The sequence below is a fragment of the Cebus imitator genome, unplaced genomic scaffold (genome assembly GCF_001604975.1).
Source record: "Cebus imitator isolate Cc_AM_T3 unplaced genomic scaffold, Cebus_imitator-1.0 Scaffold15, whole genome shotgun sequence".
NCBI lineage: Eukaryota > Metazoa > Chordata > Mammalia > Primates > Cebidae > Cebus > Cebus imitator.
This window is the reverse complement of record NW_016107330.1, coordinates 11,583,294-11,603,702: the sequence shown is the minus strand read 5'-3', so window position 1 is coordinate 11,603,702 and position 20,409 is coordinate 11,583,294. Positions and strand designations below refer to the sequence as shown.

Genomic DNA, 20,409 nt, shown 5'->3' with positions numbered 1-20,409 from the left:
TGGGTGGCAGGCGCCTGTAATCCCAGCTACTCGGGAGGCTGAGGCACAAGAACCGTTTGAATCCAGGAGGCAGAGGTTGTAGTGAGCTGAGATTGCACCATTGCACTCCAGCCTGGACAACAAGAGTGAAAATCTGTCTCAAAAAAAATGTGTGTGTTTGTGGTGTGTGTGTGTAGAGACAAGGTCTCACTATGTTGCCCAGGCTGGTGAACTCCTGGCCTGAAGCAATCCTCCTCCCTTGGACTCCCAAAGTGTAGAGATTACAGGCCTGAGCCATGGGGCCTGGTCCATATTGTCTGTTTTACAGGGACCACGTATTACATTTGAAATTTGAAAAAATAGAGATTTATTTTATTTTTTTTATGTTTTCAAAATTAAGTAAGGAAATCAGGGCAGAGTGAAGACAGTAGAAAAAGTAAGGTGAAAGCAGGAATAAAGTAAGTATCCTGTCTATTCCATTGCTCTTGTATTTAAATCATGTAAAGTTCCCAGGATGGCGCCCACACAGACTTGATAACTAGCAGCTATTGTTGGAATTCCTGGGTCTCTGTCCTTCCCAGAAACTCAACTGCCCAGTTGAATCAGTAATTGGTGGAACAAGGAGACACAAGAAAGGGGTCAGGTGGGATGGCCTGATCCTGTTTTTCACCAGGGGCCCAAGGCAGGGGTAGGGATCCTGCCCACCTCGCTGCAGGGTTGGATGAGTCAGGAAGAGCCTCATTGGGCCTGACAAGCTCTGCCTGCCTGCGCCCTGCTTCTGAGCATGGACTTCCCTCCCCTGCCAGCCTCTTCAGAGCTTCTTCTGCCGTCTTCATGACTGTATCCTCTCAGACAGGCTGGTTTCTGTTTCTTGGAGAGTCAGGATTTCCCCTGGTGCCCGAAACAGTATTTCAGCTCAGTTATAGAAGACAAAACAACATTAAAAATTAAAAAGCTCTTAACAGCGAGTTTCATTCTGCCTGTGTGCCTGTGGGTCGCTCAGCGTGTCCAGCCTCTATCTGACTTGGCACGTGGCATTACTCCAAAAGCAAAAAATCAGCCAAACCAAAGGGATTCTCTGGGCACCTACTATGTACCAGTCATTACCAAACATCTATCCTGTACAAGATGACAGAGGCAAAGCAGAGGAAGAATAATGCCAGTCATAGCCATGGCCATTTAACACCTGTGAATTGTCTCTCCACACATTCTAGGAGATTCCTTTTGGATCCTGGTAAATCCTAAGGCTAAATGGCTGGAAACCCACACCTAAACTACAATGCCAGGTATCTCCAGGGTCTCACTCCCTAGCTAATCAGAACCCTTGGCCACAGTGATTGGCAGAGGAATTGACACACGTCTCAGTGACAGTGGACGAGACTCAGTTTTGGGAATGTTATTAGAACTGTAGGAAAAAGTGAGTCCCTGTTTCTGTTGGGAGTTGATAAGACAGTAGGATGTGAGCCACTGCTGCTGGCTGTCACCTTATCATCACGAGTCCAAAAGATGAGGCCAACAGGGAGGGAGGCGGTCTTCAGAGATGGAGGAAATGAGACTGAATCCTAATGACATCATCTGAGCTCCTCTGGGAGCCATGCCTAAAGCTAGCTCTGCCCCTGTACTTTGCAGTTACACAGGCAAAGAAGTTCTTTCTCTTTGGCTCTGGCCAGTTCAGGTTGGCTTTCTGTGTTTGAGCCCTGATGCTCCAACTGGGCAGACCCTGTGCCCAGAGGCTTGAGTATTTGGAAGGGACACCTCCCCATATCTCATCCAGTCTCCAGCAGTCTAACAAGGGAGAACTTCTCCTGTCATACAACCACCTGTGTCTGTCTGAGGGCATGGCGAGTCCACGAATGCCAACAGAAACAGCTGCACGCCAGCAAAGGAGCAAAGCCCCTCAAACTAGCTGTGTCTCCTGGGGCAAATCACTTTTTCTCTCTGAACATTGATTTTCTCACCTGCAATATGGAGATGATGTGGGAATCATAGCATCAACCATATAGAATTGTCCGAATCAGTCAGATAATGCAGCAAAGCACCTACCACAGTGTCTGGCACATAGTGTTTCTTATGGCTGGCTGTTCCCAGAAAGCTGTTTAGAGGAGATGATCTCTGAGGATCCCTGAGGAGCTAAAGGTAAGGGTCAGAGTTGGCAGCAAACTTCACTTGCATGCTTTTGAGCAGCATAAGACCAGGGGCTGTGTTTTCAGGGGCAGCCTGGTAGAACGGAAAAGACTCAGCCATCACCTCAGGAGGCCTTGGTTGTAGTGCTGATTCTGCTGTCAAGCCGGGTGAGTGGCTTTGGAGTGGGTTTGGGCATGCTGGCCCTCACTCCCTGCCCCCTCTTCCCACTCCATCACTTAATGTGCCCTTTTGGGGAGCAAGAAAGCCACAACCTGTCTCCTTTGCTTTCTTCATATAGCCACGGGGACCACACCTTGCTCAATGCTGTGTTCCCAATACTCAGCCCTGAGCTGATGGAGGATTCCAGAATGCCCATTTTATGAGTGATTAAAATGTGGTCATAATACCTATACCTGGCCTTCTGATCTTTTTCTTTTTTTCTCTTTTTTTTTTTTTTTTTTTTTTTTTTTTTTTTGAGATGGAGTCTCATTCTGTCACCCAGGCTAGAGTGCAGTGGCTCAATCTTGGCTCACTGCAACCTCTGCCTCCCAAGTTCAAGTGACTCTCTTGCCTCAGCCTCCAAAGTAGCTGGGTTTATAGGCACGTGCTACCCTGCCCAGCTGATTTTTTGTATTTTTATTACAGATGGGGTTTTGCCATGTTGGCCAGGCTGGTCTTGAACTCCTAACCTCAAGTGATCTGCCACCAAGACCAGCCTTTTTTTTTTTTTTGAAATGGAGTCTCACTCTGCTGCCCAGGCTGGGGTACAGTGGCGTGATCTCGGTTCACTGCAACCTTCGCCTCCCCAGTCCAAGTGATTTTCCTGCCTCAGCATCCTGAGTAGCTGGGATTACAGGTGCCTGTCACCACGCCCCGCTAAGTTTTTTGTATTTTTAGTAGAGACAAGTTTCGCCACGTTGGCCATGCTGGACTCAAACTCCTGACCTCAGGTGATCCAACCGCCTTAGCCTCTCAAAGTGCTGGGATTACAGGCATGAGCCACTGGATCTGGCCCTTTTTTCTTCTGGAGACTTCTTGTTGGAGAGTAACAGAGACAGAAAAGCACACAGATCGTAAGGAGCCTTCTCAATGATTTTTTCCCAGCTGAACTACCCGCTTCTCTGTACCTAACCCTTACTAGCATCCAGAAGCTTCCCTGGTACCCTTTCCAGTCATTCCCTCCCCAAAGATAACACAAACCTCACTTCTGACAGCACAGGTTAATTTTGCTTATTTTTGAACTTTATGTAAATGGAGCAATGCTTAAAGACCTTCTGGTGGTTTGTGAGTTACAAAGAGCCTACAATGTACATTAACTCCTTAAATCTTCACATCAGTACAGTGAGGTGGGCAGGAATTATGAACCCCGTTTCACAGAGGAGAAAACGGGGGCTCAGAGAGAAGAGAATCCTCTATAATCACATTGCTGGCAAGTGGAGAGCCTGAATAAGTGGGTTTCATTTTTGTGTGTGCCTGGGTCTCCAAGGTCTCTCCAGGCATCAGCGCATGATTCTCAGGAAGACACTTGGAGACTGGCCAGGAATCGTGCACCAGACCAGGGCAGCTGATGGTTTAAGTTACCCAGCCTGGAGGGGAGCTCTGGACCTTCAGGTCTGGTCACCTTTTGAACATGGCCAGACCCTCCCCTCTACACCATGCTCCCAGCTGCTGCAGGCAAGGAGCTTTTCCACCTCCACACTGAAGAATTTGGAATGCTGCCAGAAGGAGGGAGCAATGCAGAGATTTCCACAGAGCCCCTCCCTGCCCTTCAGGTTCCCACACAAACTGCCCAGGAGCAGATGGTCCCCTTTGGAACTGACAGTGTGTGCCTAGACCTTCTCTCCCTGACACATCCAGGGCCGCTCTGGGTCAGCACCTGGGCAGGGGTTGCAGCCAGCTGCTCTCCTCTTCCCTCCTGCCAATAATTTCTCTTTCCAGATTCACCCCAATCACCAACCATTACAGCCCCCTCACCTCTGTTGGCTGGTAGGCAGGATTCCCGGCGTCTTTCCTTCTGGCCTCATGAACATTCTGTCTGGCCTCATGAACTCTTAGACATCCTTCAAAGACCAAAGCCCAATACCACCAGGATGTCTTTGTCTGTCCTGAATATACACTCATTATGTCCCCTACAAATTAGTTCCTCTTTCTCAGCACAATCCAAATATAATGATCACAAAAGTCACACAACAGTCACCTACAAAAAACCACAGTTTCACCACACATGCAATGTTTTTATCTTGATGTCTCTTGCAAACTGGGTGACACACAAAGTTGTACCAAATCGCAGCCATGTCCTGCTTTTGTGTGGGCACATACAACACATACAAACTACACTACAAAACCCCAGGATTTTTTCTCAACTTGTTTACAACAGGGACACCACGTTTCTTTCTACCACATTACGATGCATGCACAACAGGACCCAAATGTGCAGACCACACATCACACACACACACAGGCAGGCGTTACCACACGTCACACACACACACACACTGTTCCTGTCTCCTTCCCTTGTCTTACAAAACCTACGTGAGACAATGTCTCTCCTGGATCTGCAAATGCCCACGCCTGGAGAGCCGCGGCCCCTTTTCTCTGCTTTCCCACCATTCCCTCCCTCACCCCTCTGTCAGGCACGCACGGGGACACACATACACAGCAACGAACCCCAAATATAGCAGACACACACACACAACAACAACAACAAACCCCAAATATAGTCAGGGCTTTCCTTCTCACATAAAGACACGGGCACGCGGAATCCACCCCTCCCCCCGTTTCTGGCTCCTCTTCTCCTCCCTCTTCCTCTCATACTCTACAGTCACAGACACACACACACACACACACACACACACACACGCAGCTGCAGCGCCCTGGGTCACACTCCAGTGCAAGAGTCAGGCAAGAGACAAAGGTCGCCGAGGCTCCCGGCATCCCGCACCCGACACAGTCAAGCCTCTTCCCGGTTCCGCCTGCCTCTAACGCCGGTCTCCGCAAGGTCCGGACCGTGCGCCCTGAAGCCACAGCTCCCGCCCGCGCTGGCCCTTCGGGTCCCGGCACAGCCCGGGCAGCCGGCTCCCGGCGCGCCAAGGGTTAAGGGCCCGCTCGGGCGCGGGGAGTGCGGTCTCCGGGCGTGATTGGCTGCGCAGCCCGGGTGCCGCCCCCCGCCCCCTGCCATTGGCCCCGCGGCGGGCCCGCCCCGCCGGGGCTCGGCGCCGATGCCGCGAGCTCGCCCGCAGGAGCCAAGCGCGCCGCCGGGGCCAGACTGCCGAGCCGTCCGAGCAGCGGGGCTGGCAGCCGGGAGCCCGGAGCTGGGAATCTGGAGCCGGGCGCTGGGAGCGGCGCGGGGCCGTGGCGGAGCACGCGAGCTATGGTGAGTGCAGCGCCCGGGGGTCCGGTCCGGTCCAGCCCAGCCTCGACGGTCCCAGGCAGCGGCGCCGCGGGTGTCACCCCGGGCCCCCCTGGCTCGCTGGGGGCTGGGCAGCGGCAGCCCCCGCCCGGCTCTCGAAAGGCCTGGAGTCGGGGGGCGCCTGGGCAGAGCGCGGCTCTCCGGGCGGTGCTGTGCTTGCCCCACTGGGGACGGCCGCGCCGAGCTTGGTTCTGGTCCCGGCCAGATGTGGAGGACTCGGGGTGCCCGGTTCGCTTTGGGGACGGTTTCTGCGGTCTGGCTTGGGTTGTCCTGAAGTCCCTGGTTTCGGCTTGGCTTGGAGACCCAGGGAAGCCTGGCCGGGCTCGCGGGAGGCGACGATTCTGAGATGCTTGGATGCAGCTGGACCTGAGCGTCCCGGGACACTGAGGTCGGTCTGGGGCTCGCCTTGGGGCACCGTGGGTGGCCATCCCCGGCGCTTTCGGAGGGCTCAGTTGCGGCCCTCTGGGACTGCCGATCCCGCTGTGGCCTAAGGGATGTAGGTGCTGGCGTGGCAGCCAGGTCGGTGCTGTTAGAGACCAGGGGACACTCAGGGACTCTGCACCCAGCGATTCGGTCTCCCCAGCATCTCCCGGTGATGGGTCCTCAGAGGAGGGCTTGCTGAGGCCGAGTGCTGTCCGCGATGGGCAGGGGGCACCAGTGAGAAGGGGAGCTGGGGAGGGGCGTTTCATGGGGATCTCTGAAGCCCCAGAAGAGAAATCCGTTTGATCCAGGCTGGGATCCCTGGGAGGCTATTGGGAGGAGCATTGTCTCTGGACCCCAAGAGCAAAGGCCCTTCGTCCACTTGTCCAGGGCTGGGTGCTGGCCTCTCCATCACGGGAAGGGAGCCATCTACTTCTCTTTGGCTTATTTCGGGCCACTCTGATTCCCTCTCCTACTTCTGTTCTGTGCCCTGTAAAGTGGGTCCAAGTCACCATGGAGGACTGAGGAGGGACGGTGACTGCCAGTACTTGGATGCAACCACCTCCACTTCTTTGTCACGCTGCTGCCAAGCCCTAGGGCGCCTGGATGGGAGCAGGACAGGACCTCCTGTAAAGCTGGAGTCCCACAGTGGCTCCCCAGGACCAATCCCTGCTCTGCCCAGAGCTGGAGTCCCCTTACAATCCCCTTCATCTCTCCCCTTCCAGGCCCCTCTCTTCTCACCCAGCTAGGTGGTAGGGTCTTCTTCCCTTAGGCATCACCAGTTGCCTCACTAGAGTCAGAAGTAGTGGAATTATGGGTTAAGTCTTTTTTTTTTTTTAGACGGAGCCTTGCTCTCTCTCCAGGCTGGAGTGCAGTGGCAATCTTGGCTCACTGCAACCTCCGCCTCCTGGGTTCAAGCGGTTCTTCCACCTCAGCCTCCAGAGTAGCTGGGACCACAGGCACGTGCCACTAGGCCTGGCTAATTTCTGTATTTTTAGTAGAGACGGGGTTTCACCATGTTGGCCCGGTTGATCGATCTCGATCTCTTGACTTCGTGATCCACCCACCTCAGCCTCCCAAGGTGCTGGGATTACAGGCGTGAGCCACTGTGCCCGGCTGAATTATGGGTTAATTCTATAACTTAAGGTGCTTAGAGACCATCTGGGACTCAACCTACCTCCTCTGTTAGGGATCTCGCCTCCAATGCCCCGCCCCGATGGTTTCCGTGACAGGACCGTGGACCAGCACTGAATTTAAAGTCTCAGTGTATGGGCACTAAAAGGCAGCGAGACTTTGAGGTTGTATGATCCCCTCTGCCTCTAAGCCCACCCTAAGTTACTCATAAAGAAAATTTTTTCTTCCTTAAAAACCACCAAAAAAACAAAGAGGTCCCCCTACTCTTCCTTGGTGACACTTTATAGATGCTTATAACCTAGGAAGCCCACCAGCCCATTGGGAAGACCCCAGACTTTGTCATCAAACCAATTTGTGTTTGAACCCCATCCCCCCACTTCCCCACAGGGGCTTTGGTCCGGTGGCAGCATCAGCTTTGAGTTTCAGTTTCCTCATCTGCAAGATGAGATGCTAGTACTTATCTCAGAAGGGTGAGATAACCCAAGTAAGAGAGCTTTTTGCCTGAATACAGCTTAGTTTCCTTTCTTTCTGTTTGAGATGGAGTCTTGCTCTGTCGCCAGGCTGGAGTGCAGTGGCGCAATCTCAGCTCACTGCAACCTCCGCCTCCCCAGTTCAAGTGATTCTCCTGCCTCAGCCTCCCTAGTAACTGGGACTACAGGCGCGTGCCACCATGCCCTGCTAATTTTTGTATTTTTAGTAGAGATGGGATTTCACCATGTTGGCCAGGATGGTCTCGATCTTTTGACCTCGTGATCCACCTGCCTCGGCCTCCCAAAGTGCTGGGATTACAGGCACGAGCCACTGTGCCTAGTGTAGCTTCCTTTCTTTTCCAAAGTTGAGCCAACACTGGGAAGTTCTACCTAACATCTAAAACCTATTTGCTGGGGTTGTGTCTGGAATCCAAGAACAAAGGCCCTTCATCCACCTGTCCAGGGCCAGGTGCTGGTCTTTCCAGCACAGGGACGGAGGCCACCTATTTGCTCACCTGGAAGAAGGATGAAAGTTTATCATGTTGTAGGGAGGAGACCGTGATACTTTCATCTATCATTCAGCCAGGATGCATTGAACACTTACTATAAACTAAACCCCGTGTGAAGGAGGAAGGAACTGACCGAATAAACATTGTTAAGGGAGCTTCCACAGGCCATAAATGTCTGCACTGGTCCTCAGGCTAGCTGGCACGCCCTTGGAGAGGCAGAAACATGCCAGGTGGGGGCTCTCTCCAGGTTGGAGAGATGAGAGAAAGCTTCATGGAGCAGGTGACATCTGAACTGGAAGGGATGTCCCAGGAGGGGGACCCGTGTGACAGAGGACCAGAGTATGAGCGCACAGGACAGGCTCCTGGAAAGGCTGGAGTAGGGCTGGCCTGGCACCTGGCTATGAAAGGGCCAGGAAAGAGAAGAGAAAGAGGGGAAAAAGGTTGTCGGGGCCAGAGAGTCCAAGGCTGAGGAAGTCCACAGTACATTGTTACGGGCCAGGGGTACGTGGGGTGGAGGCTGATGTCAGGCCTCCCTGGCCCCTGTCATTTTAATTTCCTCTAAACATTGGTTCCTGTGCTGTCATTCCTGAGGCAGGGGTGATTTGGGGCTGTTTATTCCCTGGATCTCCTGCTCCGTGGCTTTTAAACAAATCCAGCACTCCCTCCTTTGCAGTGTGACCAAGTTGTTCCTGGCCCCCGGGTTCCTAATGGGACATGTTTGCAGAGCGTGTGTGTGTGTGTGTGTGTGTGTGTCTGTATGTGTCTGTGTGTTTGTGTGTCTTGTGTGATGTGTTTCCTGTTGTCCTCACTGAATCTCCCTGGTGGTCCCAGCTCCCCACCCACATCTCTAATCCCTTGGCAGGGAGTCAGTGCTGTTCTTAAAGGCCTCTGTTCTCCAAGGCCTCGGGTGGACCCTCTCCCCCGCTTCCCTTCAGTGCAGGCCGTGGGCCGAGGGTTCTGAGGAGGCTTTTTATATCTCCTGCCTCCAGTTGTACTCAAAGCACCCTATAGCAGGCACAGAGAGGTGAAGGAGGTTGCCCAGGGTCACAGAGCAAGATAGTACCAGAGCAGGCACGAACCTCCTAGACTTTTGGAGGGTTAACCTGGCAGACAGTTTGGGGGAAGGAGGCCCAACCCATCATCCCCCATCTGCGGTTGTGGCACCTTAAGAACGTTCCTTGTTATTTTATTCCAAGCTGGGGGCTGAGTTGAGGCTACCACTGAGGGTTGGGAATACTCTTTACTATACCAGCAGTTGAGTTGAAACAGGGCCCAGGGCTGAGGTTTGAATCTTGGATGTACTACCAGCTTACTGTGTGACCTGGGGTTGGCCATCCCCCTGTCTCTGTGCCCACCTTTCCTACAAAGTGGGGCAGATTTGCTGCACCTCTCAAGGTATCGTGAGGATACAATGGATGTAGAAATACTGTGAAAACTATTAAGAATGTGAGGGAGTCTGGGCGCGGTGGCTCACACCTGTAATCCCAGCACTCTGGGAGGCTGAGGTGGGAGGATCACTTGAGGCCAGGAGTTCAAGATCAGCCAGGGCAACATAGCGAGATCCTATCTCTTTAAAAAAAAAAAAAAAGGTGGGGGAAATGTTACTGTTTGAAGACAGGAGACCAACTACGTGCCCCTACGTCACTCTGGTGCCTCTCAGCCACTCCAGAGGGGGCTCCCAGAGCACAGGGGTACTTTTCCCTGGGCAGCCTGTGCTCTGCTGCCAACCGGCTACTGAGGCCTCCTTGCATTGCTGCAGTCTTTTGGGAAACAAGGTAACAACCTTTTGTTAAAGAATAAATACATTGTTTTCCCTGCAGAGTTGGAGAGGCCGGGAAAGAACAGGGTTTGAAGCATGAGAGGGCTACAGGGTGGGCTTGGCAGAATGTTCTGGGCATTAGCCCAGAAAACCAGCTTGGCCAAGTCCACACTTTCATGTCTACAGTGAGAGAGGAACTATGAGCAAATGTTTACAACTCTTTGTGCTTCTGCTCAATTTTCTTCTCTCCAATTGACTGGGTAAGCCCCCCGCCATAGTCAAAGTGCTTCATTCATTCGTTCATTCACTCACTCACCAAACAAGTCCGCCCGGCACAACGCGAGGCATGGGGGCTGTGGTCAGTGTGCGTGAGACTGAGGTCTCTCTCTCCCACAGTCTGATGGACAGCTAGGCACGCAAATGAAGCGCAGCAAATTACAAATGCAATTACTGTTGTCAAGGAGACACGAGGGGGGGCTGTGGGAGTGGACTGGAAACCTGACCTGAGGATCAGAAAAGGCTCCCTGCAAAGCAGCAGCGTAAAGAATGAGTGGGACTGAGAAGAGGGTTCTGGGTGGGGAGCAGAATGCGCAAGAGGACAGACAGACCACTGCTTCAGGAATGGCTCATCTGCAGGCGCAGAGGACCATGCTTAGGACGGGGCCCTGGAGGGTGCACTCAGAGATGGTCATATTAAGGACCTGGGGCTCAATCCTCAGTGCAGTGGGAGCCACTCAGGAGTTTATTTATTTATTTATTTATTTTATTTTATTTATTTTTTTTTTTGAGACGGAGTTTCACTCATGTTACCCAGGCTGGAGTGCAATGGCGCGATCTCGGCTCACTGCAACCTCCCCTTCCTGGGTTCAAGTGATTCCCCTGCCTCAGCCTCCCAAGTAGCTGGGATCACAGGCACGTGCCTCCACGCCCAGCTAATTTTTGTATTTTTAGTAGAGACAGGGGTATCACCATGTTGGCTAGGCTGGTCTCTAACATTTGACCTAGTGATCCACCCATCTTGGTCCCCCAAAGTGCTGGGATTACAGGCGTAAGCCACCGTGCCTGACCAGGAGTTAATTTTTAAAATTTTATTTATTTATTTATTTATTTATTTATTTATTTATTTTTGAGAGAGAGTCTTGCTCTGTCACCCAGGCTAGAGTGCAGTGGCATGATCTCAGCTCACTGAAGCTTTTGTCTCCTGGGTTCAAGTGATTCTCCTCAGCCTTCTGAGTAGCTGGGATTACAACACTCGAGCCACCATGCCTGACTAATTTTTTTTTTTTTTTTTAATTTAGAAATGGGGTTTCACTATGTTGATCAGGCTGGTCTCGAACTCCTGACCTCAGGTTATCCGCCCGCCTCGACCTCCCATAGTGCTGGGATTACAGGTGTGAGCCACCACACCCAGCGAATTATTGTATTTTTTTAGTAGACACGGGCTTTTGCCATGTTGCCCAGGCTGGTCTTGAACACCTGACCTCAAGTGATCTGCCTGCTTCAACCTCCCACAGTACTGGGATTATAGGTGTGAGCCACCACACCCGGCCTACTGGGGAGTTTAGAGTGAAGGGAGCGACCTGGTCGGATTTGCATTCTGAGATGGTCACAGGCTGCTTTGTGGCTAGTGAGTAGGAGGGGTGAGGCTGAGGGCTGGGAAAGCAGCAAGGAGGCACCTGGAGGGCCCTGGGAGAAAGCTGGTGCTGCAGGCACCATGCAGCCCTCCTTTCGCCCAGACCACATCTCTGTCATGCTGCCCACAGTGGGCAGTGAAGACAGAAGAAGGCTGTGGCCCCAGAGGTCCCACACAGTCTCTTTTCCTGCAGGCTTTAGCCTTTCCCCTCATCCTTTCAGGCAGATAACCAGCCAGGTCCCTGGTCTCAAGAGCGTTTAATAGAGGAGAAAGAACAAGTTCCCAAATCACTCTGAAATAAGGTAGAAAATGCTATGTGCTAACCTGGGGATGAGCTCCAGAGTCATCCTGGCCATGGGTGTATATCAGGGAAGGCTTCCCAGAAGAGGTGGCAACACTTGGTGTAATGCTTCCTAGATGCCAAGCTTTGGACACTTAAAAATGAGGAGGGGTTTACCTGTCCTTGAAGAGTTAATAGTCTGAGGGGCGCGGTTTAATGAACAACCAATGCTGGTGGAACCCCACTGTCAGGATGGTACTGGGGCTCCAGGGCAGGGCTGGGGGGGGACTGCCCTTTCTTTGGGCCCCTGAGGGCACGGTGGCTGGAATGCCCCAGACCTGTCTTGGTGGGCTGATAAGCCTAGGAATGGCTCCCTCCTCCCAACAGGGCTTCTGCAGACTTCCTGGGGGGAGGTGTAAACAGGGGAGCAAGTTTCTGGAGAACACTCAGGAAATCAGTTTGGTGGGGGTCTAACAGCAGGGAGGTGGGGCTGGTTTCTGGGCCTTCTGAAGACCATAGAGTGCTTGTATCAAAAGGGGGTTAGGAACCATCCACTTCAAGGCCCCTGTTTTACAAGTGAGAAGACTGAGAGACAAAATGAGCATCTACTATGTGCCTGGCACTTCAGTGTAATCTCTGCTTCTCACACCAACCCCAGGGAGGAGGGTGAGCCCTATTTCAGAGTTGTAAGAGCTGAGGCTCAAAGGGCACTTAGAGAATTAGGGACGGGAGCTAGACAGTGGCTCCCCAATTCCTCTAGATTATAGCGTCAGTCCCAAGCTGCCACTCAATTTGGCAGAAACTTAGCCTTCCTGGGAAAGCCCCCTGGGACAGGGATAGGACTGTTGAACCAGTAGCCAGAAGTGCTGAAGCTGCTTGGGGCTGGGCCCTGGCCAGGCTGAAATGCTGGTTATTTATTGTTCACCTTTGCACGGCGCTTGACGGTTAGACCTTTTCTTCCCCATTCACCTACTGTTCTTGGAACCCCACTGCCAATTAGTGGCAGAGCTAGAACTTGAACTCAGGTCTTGTGATTCCCAGTCCAGCCCCCGAAAGCCCCAGCTTCCCAGCTCAGATAACAACCCCTCCCTGTCTGGCACCACCTGTTCCCCTGGCCTGGGGCTCCAGTACCCCCCACCCCCAACACCTGATGTCCCAGCCTTTCTGACCACATACCCCTCTAAGCAGGAGGAGCAGCCCCTGGCCCAGAAGCCTCCTCTCCCCATCCTCCTCCCACAAGCTCCCTTCCCTCCTTGGCTGGGAAGACCAGAGGGCGGGCCTGGGGTGGCAGCCAGGCGGAGTTAGGTTACAGTGTAAACACAGTCATGTCAATATTTACCTCTTCCTGGAACCAGAGTCTCCCACCTCCCTGCCTGACTCCCTCCAGCTGCCCATCTAGCTGCACGTGGCTTGCTCCCAGGCTCTGATCTGGTCGTTGAAAGCAAGGCCAGAGTGAAGACCTGGCTTCCAGGCCAGGCTCTGCCACTAACCCTTCTTGTGCTCCTGAACCTCAGTCTCCCTTCCTGGGCCTCAGTCTTCCCATCTGTAAAATGACATGGCTGGAGCAGACTGACTCCAGGGCCATCTTCAGTAATGACATGTAGGATGACAAGTATAATACTCTGGTTCAGAGGATAGACTTGAAATTTGAGCAAATCTGGGTTTGAATCCCAGCCACACCACTTCCTTTGTGAGACTTAGGGCAAGGCACCTAACCCCTTTGAGCTCCAGTTTCTTCCTCTGTAAAACAAGAGGCTCGTGGTACCCATTTTGGAGTTTGCTGGTAAGGATTCATGAGCTAATGTTTGCAGCACTTGGCACAGGATGAGGTTTGATTAAATGGTGGTGTGGTTATTCCAGATAAACATTTTATGATTCTCTGAATGCAGACACTGGGTTGCGTCACATGAAAACTGGAGCCAAGGGTGAGGACTCTAACCTCTAGTCCTCTTGGTCCTCTGGGGCCGCAGGCTGGGCTGGAAGTCCAGGGGTTGAGAAAGCTCCTTCGTCAACACCCCCCCCCCCCCCCCCCCCCCAGCAGCCTGGCCATTGGAGCTCCTTCTTATTGGGCAGAGGTCCAGGGCTGAAATGTCCTCAGAGATATATGGCTGTGAGAGGGATGAGGGAGGGCAGAGGGGGTGGAAGGGGAAAGAAGGGTTCATTCCTCAGCAGCTCTTTCGCAGAAGCTCTGAGTCCACCACACACATGAGCTGTTCCAGTCCTGGAGAGGAGGGGGCAAAGGTTAAGGACTGGTTGCCCCCAGGTGCCACAACTGAGCAGGCAATATGGGGAGGAGAGGGCAGGGAGGCGGGGCCTGCCCGTGTAGCAGGAGTGGGCCTTGGAGACTGATGGGCCAGGTTCAACCCTGGCGTCCTCACTTTTTGCATTGTCACCTTGGACAGGGTGTCACCTCTCCGAGCTTTACTTTTCTGTCCCTCATATGGCTCCTGGGCAGTGTTTTGCACAGTGGTTGGAAGAGCTCAGTCAGATCCTGTTTCAGAGCAGCCTAGCTCAGGGCTGGTACATACAGGGGACTCAGTTGGTGTCACCTGCTGTTATCGTCATGACTGTTATGATGATGACACTGGATTCCAGACTAGACCTCGTGAGGGCAGAGATCATACGTTTCTAAAAATCGTGGTATGGTGTAATTTACTTAAGTAACGTGCGCACATCTTGTACAGTTCACGTTTTACAGAGGCACACACCTGCGTACGCCCTGGGTCAAAGTGTGAAACATTCCCACAGTTCCCATGTGCCTCCTGCATCCATCCCCTGCAACAGGTGGCCACTGTCCCTCTAGTTCGGCCTGGTTTTGAGCTTTCTCTGTGTGGATTGATTCATGTGTACTCTTCTGTGCCTGCTTTCCTTCAGCGTTGGACAGCACGGAATGTTTGACGTTTGTGTGTATCACCTGAACCAGTATCTGCTCCTTTTTAGGCTGAGTCGTGCCGCATTGGGTGGATGTACATGTAAATGTCTGTGACTGACATTTGGGTTGATTCCAGCTTGAGGCTGCTGTGACATTCTCATATGTATCTCTTTGCAGACTAAGCACTCATTTCTCCAGGACATATACTTAGGAGTACAACTGCTGGGTCAGAGGGGCAATGTGTGTTTAACTTTCTTTTTTTTTTTTGAGATGGAGTTTCACTCTCATTGCCCAGGCTGGAGTGCAATGGCTAGATCTTGGCTCACTGCAGCCTCTGCCTCCTGGGTTCAAATGATTCTCCTGTTTCAGCCTCCCAAGTAGCTGGGATTGTAGGCACCTGCCACCATACCCAGCTAATTTTTTGTATTTTTAGTAAGGATGTGGTTTCACCATGTTGGTCAGGCTGGTCTTGAACTTTTGACCTCAGGTGATCAACCCATCCTGGCCTCCCAAAGTGCTGGGATTACACAGGTGTGAGCCACCATATCCGACTGCATTTTAACTTTCCTAGAAACTGCCACATAGTTCTCCAAGGTAGGTGTTCCATTTTCAGACTGTATCATTCACTTTGCTAACGGGCCCAAGCCCTAGCCTAGAGTAGGCTCTCAGTTGGGGGGGGGGAAATATACATATATATGTATATATATATATATACATATATATGTATGTATTTTTTTTTTTTTTTTTTTTTTTTTTTTAATTTTTTTTTTTTTTTTTTTTTTTTTTTTTTTTTTTTAGACAGAGTCTCGTTCTGTCGTCCAGGCTGTGATGCAGTCTTGGCTCACTGTAGCCTCTGCTGTCCAGGTTCAAGTGATTCTCCTGCCTCAGCCTCCTGAGTAGCTGAGATTACTGCTGTACACCTCCACACCTGGCTAATTCTTGTATTTTTAGTAGAGATGAGGTTTCACCATGTTGGTCAGGTTGGTCTCAAACTCCTGACCTCAGGTGAATGCCCATCTTGACATCCCAAAGTGCTGGGATTACAGGTGTGAGCCACCACGCCCGGCCTCAGTGAATGCTTTTTGTGTTTGAGACAGGGTCTCTCGCTGTCTCATGCAGTGGCATGAACGCAGCTCTCTGCAGCTTTGAGCTTCTGGGGTCAAGTGCTCTTCCCACCTCAGCCTCCTGAGTAGCTGGGACCACAAGTGTGCACCACCACACCAAGCTAATATTTTGATTTTTTGTAGAGAGAAGGTCTCACTATGATGCCAAGGCTGGTATGGAACTCCTGGGCTTGAGTGATCCACCTGCCTTGGCCTTCGGTGGTGCTGGGATTACAGGTATGAGCCACTGCCTGTCTCAGTAAGTGTTTTTTGAAAGAAGGAAGAAATTTGAGTCCTTTCTTTGTCTTAATGCCCTAGATTCCCTCTGTGGCCCTGCCTCTGCCCCCAGGGCCTGGCAGCTCTGGGCTGGCACTCTGCCCAGACCCTGGGCTTTGGGCTTCACCCGCTGTTCTGCAGGGTAAGGAAGGGGCCCCGGCCCTGGAGACCCACTGATTGGCTATGTGACCTCAGGCAAGTCCCTTCCTTCCCTTGTCCTCACGTCCTCACTTTCCCCTTCCATCAAGCACTGGGCGGGTTGAAGCTTCCAGAAAGCTTCCCCAGCTCCCCGTGTCTGTGGTCTCCCTCATTAGGGAGCCTTTGCTCCCAGTGTTTGGTACCCCAGGCAGGGGCCCCAGCTGGCCTGCAGCTTGCAGAAGGACCGTTTGGGAAAGCTGATGGGCCCCTCATTCTTGGTACCCTCCCTAAGAGCCTCATTGCAACTCTGTCTTCCCTGGGTGAGAGCCCCCCAGAGTGGGGCCCCCAGCCGTGAGAGCCCCACCACAGAGGCTTGGCAGCGAAAGCCTTGGCATTGGGTCGGCCTGAACCCTGCTATTCCCAGGCTCTGGGACTTTGGGTGGCTCGCCTCACCTCCCAGAGCTGCCTCGTTGTGGGAACAGAAGGGAATGGGGCAGCCACATCCCTGCCCCTAAGGAGCTGTGCTCCAGGGGGGGAAGCTGGAGGCTAAACAGGCAAAGCCACCCACCAGAAGGATCGCTCCTAGAGAGGAGAGGAGAGAAAACAGGGCCAGGTGGTGGAGAGCGGCTGCGAGGGGAGGGGGCTGCTCTAGAGGAGTGGCCAGGAAAGGAGGTGGCGTCCAAGCTGGGACCTGAAGGTGGAGGAGGGGCAGCCGGGCAAAGAAGGGGGAGATGAGGGTTCCCAGCAGCCGGAACACCAAGTGTGGTGCTCGTAGCGGGTGAACGCTGGTGTGGGCGGGCAAAGGCAGTGGAGGGCGGAGGAAGGCTGGGGAGGGGCGGGCCTGGAGGGGGACAGGCCATGGACAGCCTTGTCGGTGGGGCAGGGGTCAGCATTTCGTTCTAAGAGTGGTGGGCAGCCACTGGAGGGCCCCACGTGGCGGGGCGACTGGGTTTGGCTTCTTTTTGGCTGCTGTGTGGAGCATGGACTGTAGGGGGCAGGAGGGAAGCAGGAGCATGGGCCTCAGGATATTCGTCTGTCCTGAGGGTGAGGAGGCTTAGGTTTCTGCCCGATCTGGGATTTGGACAGCTACTTCAGGGATGGGAGAGAGGTAGCCAGGCAGCCCAGAGGCTTTGAGGCCTTGCTGGCTCAGAGCACAGGGGGCAAAAGTTGCCCACGGAGCTAGACAGACCTGTCTGAACCTCCGTTTGAACTCAGCCTTGCAGGGTGGGCTTGGAATTCTTCCAGAGTGACCAGTTCCCACCATCCCAGCCCCTGGGGACCCAGAAAAACACAGCCAGAGGGCATCGAGCTGGAGCCTGCCTCCCTCGCTTCCGCACACCCTGCCGAGAAGTGAGGGCGGAGGAAGTGACTGACAGGGATGCCCAGCCTCTCCGCCCCAGGGCTGCCGTTCCCACACCCAGGCTGGAGGGAATCCTGTGGCTTTGTGGTTCTCTGTGTCCTGGGCTGGTCTGGGGTGGAAGATGGTCATAAGGCGGGACTTCGTCTTCCTTTGCCCGTGAGGGTTCAGTGGGGGTTACTCGGCATCCCGCTGGGCTTCCGGTGTGGTGGGTGGGGGTAGTGGAGGGGAGGGCATGAGTGCACAGAGTCACAGGAGGTGGGACTTGGATGTCATCAAGGCCAACTTCCTCATCGGGCAGACGAAGGCTCAGAAAGGGAAAGAGACTTACCTGAGGCCATACAGCAAGCTAGAGGCAGGACTTAGACCCTGATTCCGGACTCCTCATCCAGTGCTCTTTCTAGGTAAGATGGAGGTATGGAGGTTTTGGAGCCAGACAGATGTGAGTTCTAGTCCCAGCTCTGTCACTTAGTCCCAGCTGGGTGACCTTTGGTGAGTGACCATCTCTGAGCCTTGGTTTTCTCTTCTATGCAGTGGGATGCTGGTAGCACCTTTCTCATCGTGGTGTTGTGAAACATGGCTGATAATTTATGACAGGTTGTAAAGCTCATAGGATGGTGCACGGAGTTGGTCCTTGAGAGGTGGGAGCTGTTGTCACTGTTGTGGCTCTGTCATTCTTTTTGTTTATTTGGGATGGAGTCTGGCTCTATTGCCCAGGTTGGAGTGCAGTGGCACGATCTTGGCTCACTACAACCTCCACTCCTGGGTTCAAGCAACTCTCCTGCCTTGGCCTCCCAAGAAGTTGGGATTCCAGGCAGGTGCCACCATGTCTGGCTAATTTTTGTATTTTTACTAGAGACGGAGTTTCACCATGTTGGCCAGGCTGTTCTCGAACTCCTGACCTCAAGTAATTTGCCTGCCTTGGCCTCCCAAAGTGTTGGGATTATGGGCATGAGCTACTGTGCCCCGCCTGTGGCTCTGTCATTCCAACATCCTGAAGCACTGGAAAGAATGGCTGCGTGCTGGCCCTCACATATGCTGTTTTCCGATGAACACAGTTAGTCAGAGAAGATGAGAATCTCTCTGCTCCTTATTTTTATTTCCCCATTATATTTGAGAGACCCCTTATCCAAGCCCTAAATTGCCACTACCACCCCAACACACACACACACACACACACACACACACACACACACACACACACACGGCTCAGGTGGGCTGGAGCCCTAAATTGCCACTACCACCCCAACACACACACACACACGGCTCACGTGGGCTGGAGCCCTAAATTGCCACTACCACCCCAACACACACACACACACACACACACACACACGGCTCAGGTGGGCTGGAGCTGTGCTGTCTGCCTCCAGCCCACATTGGGTTGGGGAAGGTGGAGACACAGACAGGCAGTAAGTACAGGCCCCAGGGGAAAGGCTGGGTGGCTCCCGCCTTCTGCATCGGATGGCTACATGCACCACCAGTACCTGTTTGTTCAGCGTGACCTAGTGGTTAAGACCAGTGGGATTAACTTGAGCTTCAACCCTGGATCCGCTGCTAAATTGTCACAGAGGACTTTTAGCAGGCGTGTCTTCCTCTCTGAGCTTTGGATTTCCCGTCTGAGAAGGGAGGATAACAGTCCCTCCCAGGACAATTGCAAATGTTCAGAGAAGCATGCATGGCGCGTATTTGGTGCTAGACTCAAAGAATTGGATGACACTAATATTGTAACAGTGTTGACACATGTCCTGAATTCTTTAGGTCTGTTCCTCTTTCCATAGCTGTTCTTAGAAACTTTCTTCTCCATCCACCCACCCCATCCCCATCCTCTGTTTCCAAGGCCCCCTTCCCTCTAACTCCTCCCCTAACTGCCTTCTCGCAGGGTCACCTTGGACTGAAATCTTTCTCTCCCTCCCCTGCCCACTCCTCACCTCCCTTCTCCTCCTTTCTCCTCCCCACCTCCCTCCACAGATCAAGAGTTCAATCTCTGACCCAGCCTGCCTCGGTTTGAATCCCAGCTCTGCCATTTACCGGAGCTGCCTGAGGCAAAGTACTTAATTCTTAGCCTCTATTTCTGCATAAGTAAAATGGGAATAATGAGAGTGCCAAAGTTAGAGAGTTGTTTAAATGAGCGACCAGATTCTTGTAAAGTGCTAGGATCAGTGCCTGCCTGATCCTAGTAAGTGCCGAATAAATGTCACCTGATTTATTACTAGGCAGGGTTTTGCTGGAGCAGAGCCCCTGCCTTTTCATCTCTGCGTTCCCAGCGCCTGGCAAGGATGGGATTGGAAGGGATGCAGGTCTCTAGGGGTTTGCACCATGGCATTGGAGAGTCGCTTTCCCAGTAAAGCAGGCTCCCCAGAAAGGCTGCTTGGGGGCTCGGGCCACGTCTTAAACTTGTCTTCCCCTCTGAGCTTTGGATTTTTCCCACAACCCTGCTATACACCACTGGGTGCTGGGGATGGGGTTGGAGAGGGGGCAGTAAGGCTGCTCTTAGTGAGCTCAAATCCATGGAGGAAAGTTGGGCAAACTGACTCCGATACTATCAGAGAATGATCAGCCCAGGGCTGGCAAGTTGCTTCTGAAGAGCCTTCTAGAACTGGTGATGTTTGATGTTTCCTTGTGGGGAGTGATATCATGGTAACTTCTGCCTGCGTTAGGACTTCATGCCGTCATCCTCTGTTCTTTCCTACCCACAGCGTTTACCAGTCTTAGCGGTCATGTGATGTTAGCGTTTATTGAGTGTTTGCTGTGTGCCAGGTGTAACACTGTTATGTTGTAAATTTACTTAATCTTCACATCAACCCTATGAGGGACTTACTATCATTATTCCTGTTTTGTAGGTGGGAAAACTGAGGCACAGAGAGGTAATCTGTCTCTCTTCTCAGTCAGTAACTGGCAGAGCTAAAGTTGAACCTGGGCAGTTTTGGCTAAAGAGTCCACGTT

General features: G+C 52.7%; 1 protein-coding gene across 3 annotated transcripts in view; it reads left to right on the top strand.

The window, feature by feature from the left end:
* Positions 1-5,317: 5,317 nt before the first annotated feature.
* Positions 5,318-20,409, top strand: part of ECE1 (endothelin converting enzyme 1) — a 129,922-nt gene continuing 114,830 nt past the window's right edge. The window contains exon 1 of one of the 3 annotated variants that reach the window (XM_017506768.2): positions 5,318-5,476. In XM_017506768.2, coding sequence (XP_017362257.1) covers positions 5,474-5,476 — 3 coding nt within the window. In that variant the 5' untranslated portion in view covers positions 5,318-5,473. Of the gene's footprint in view, positions 5,477-5,709; positions 5,901-17,847; positions 17,868-20,409 lie in introns of those variants that run through there. The other 2 variants (XM_017506789.2, XM_017506782.2) reach the window with 2 other exon arrangements.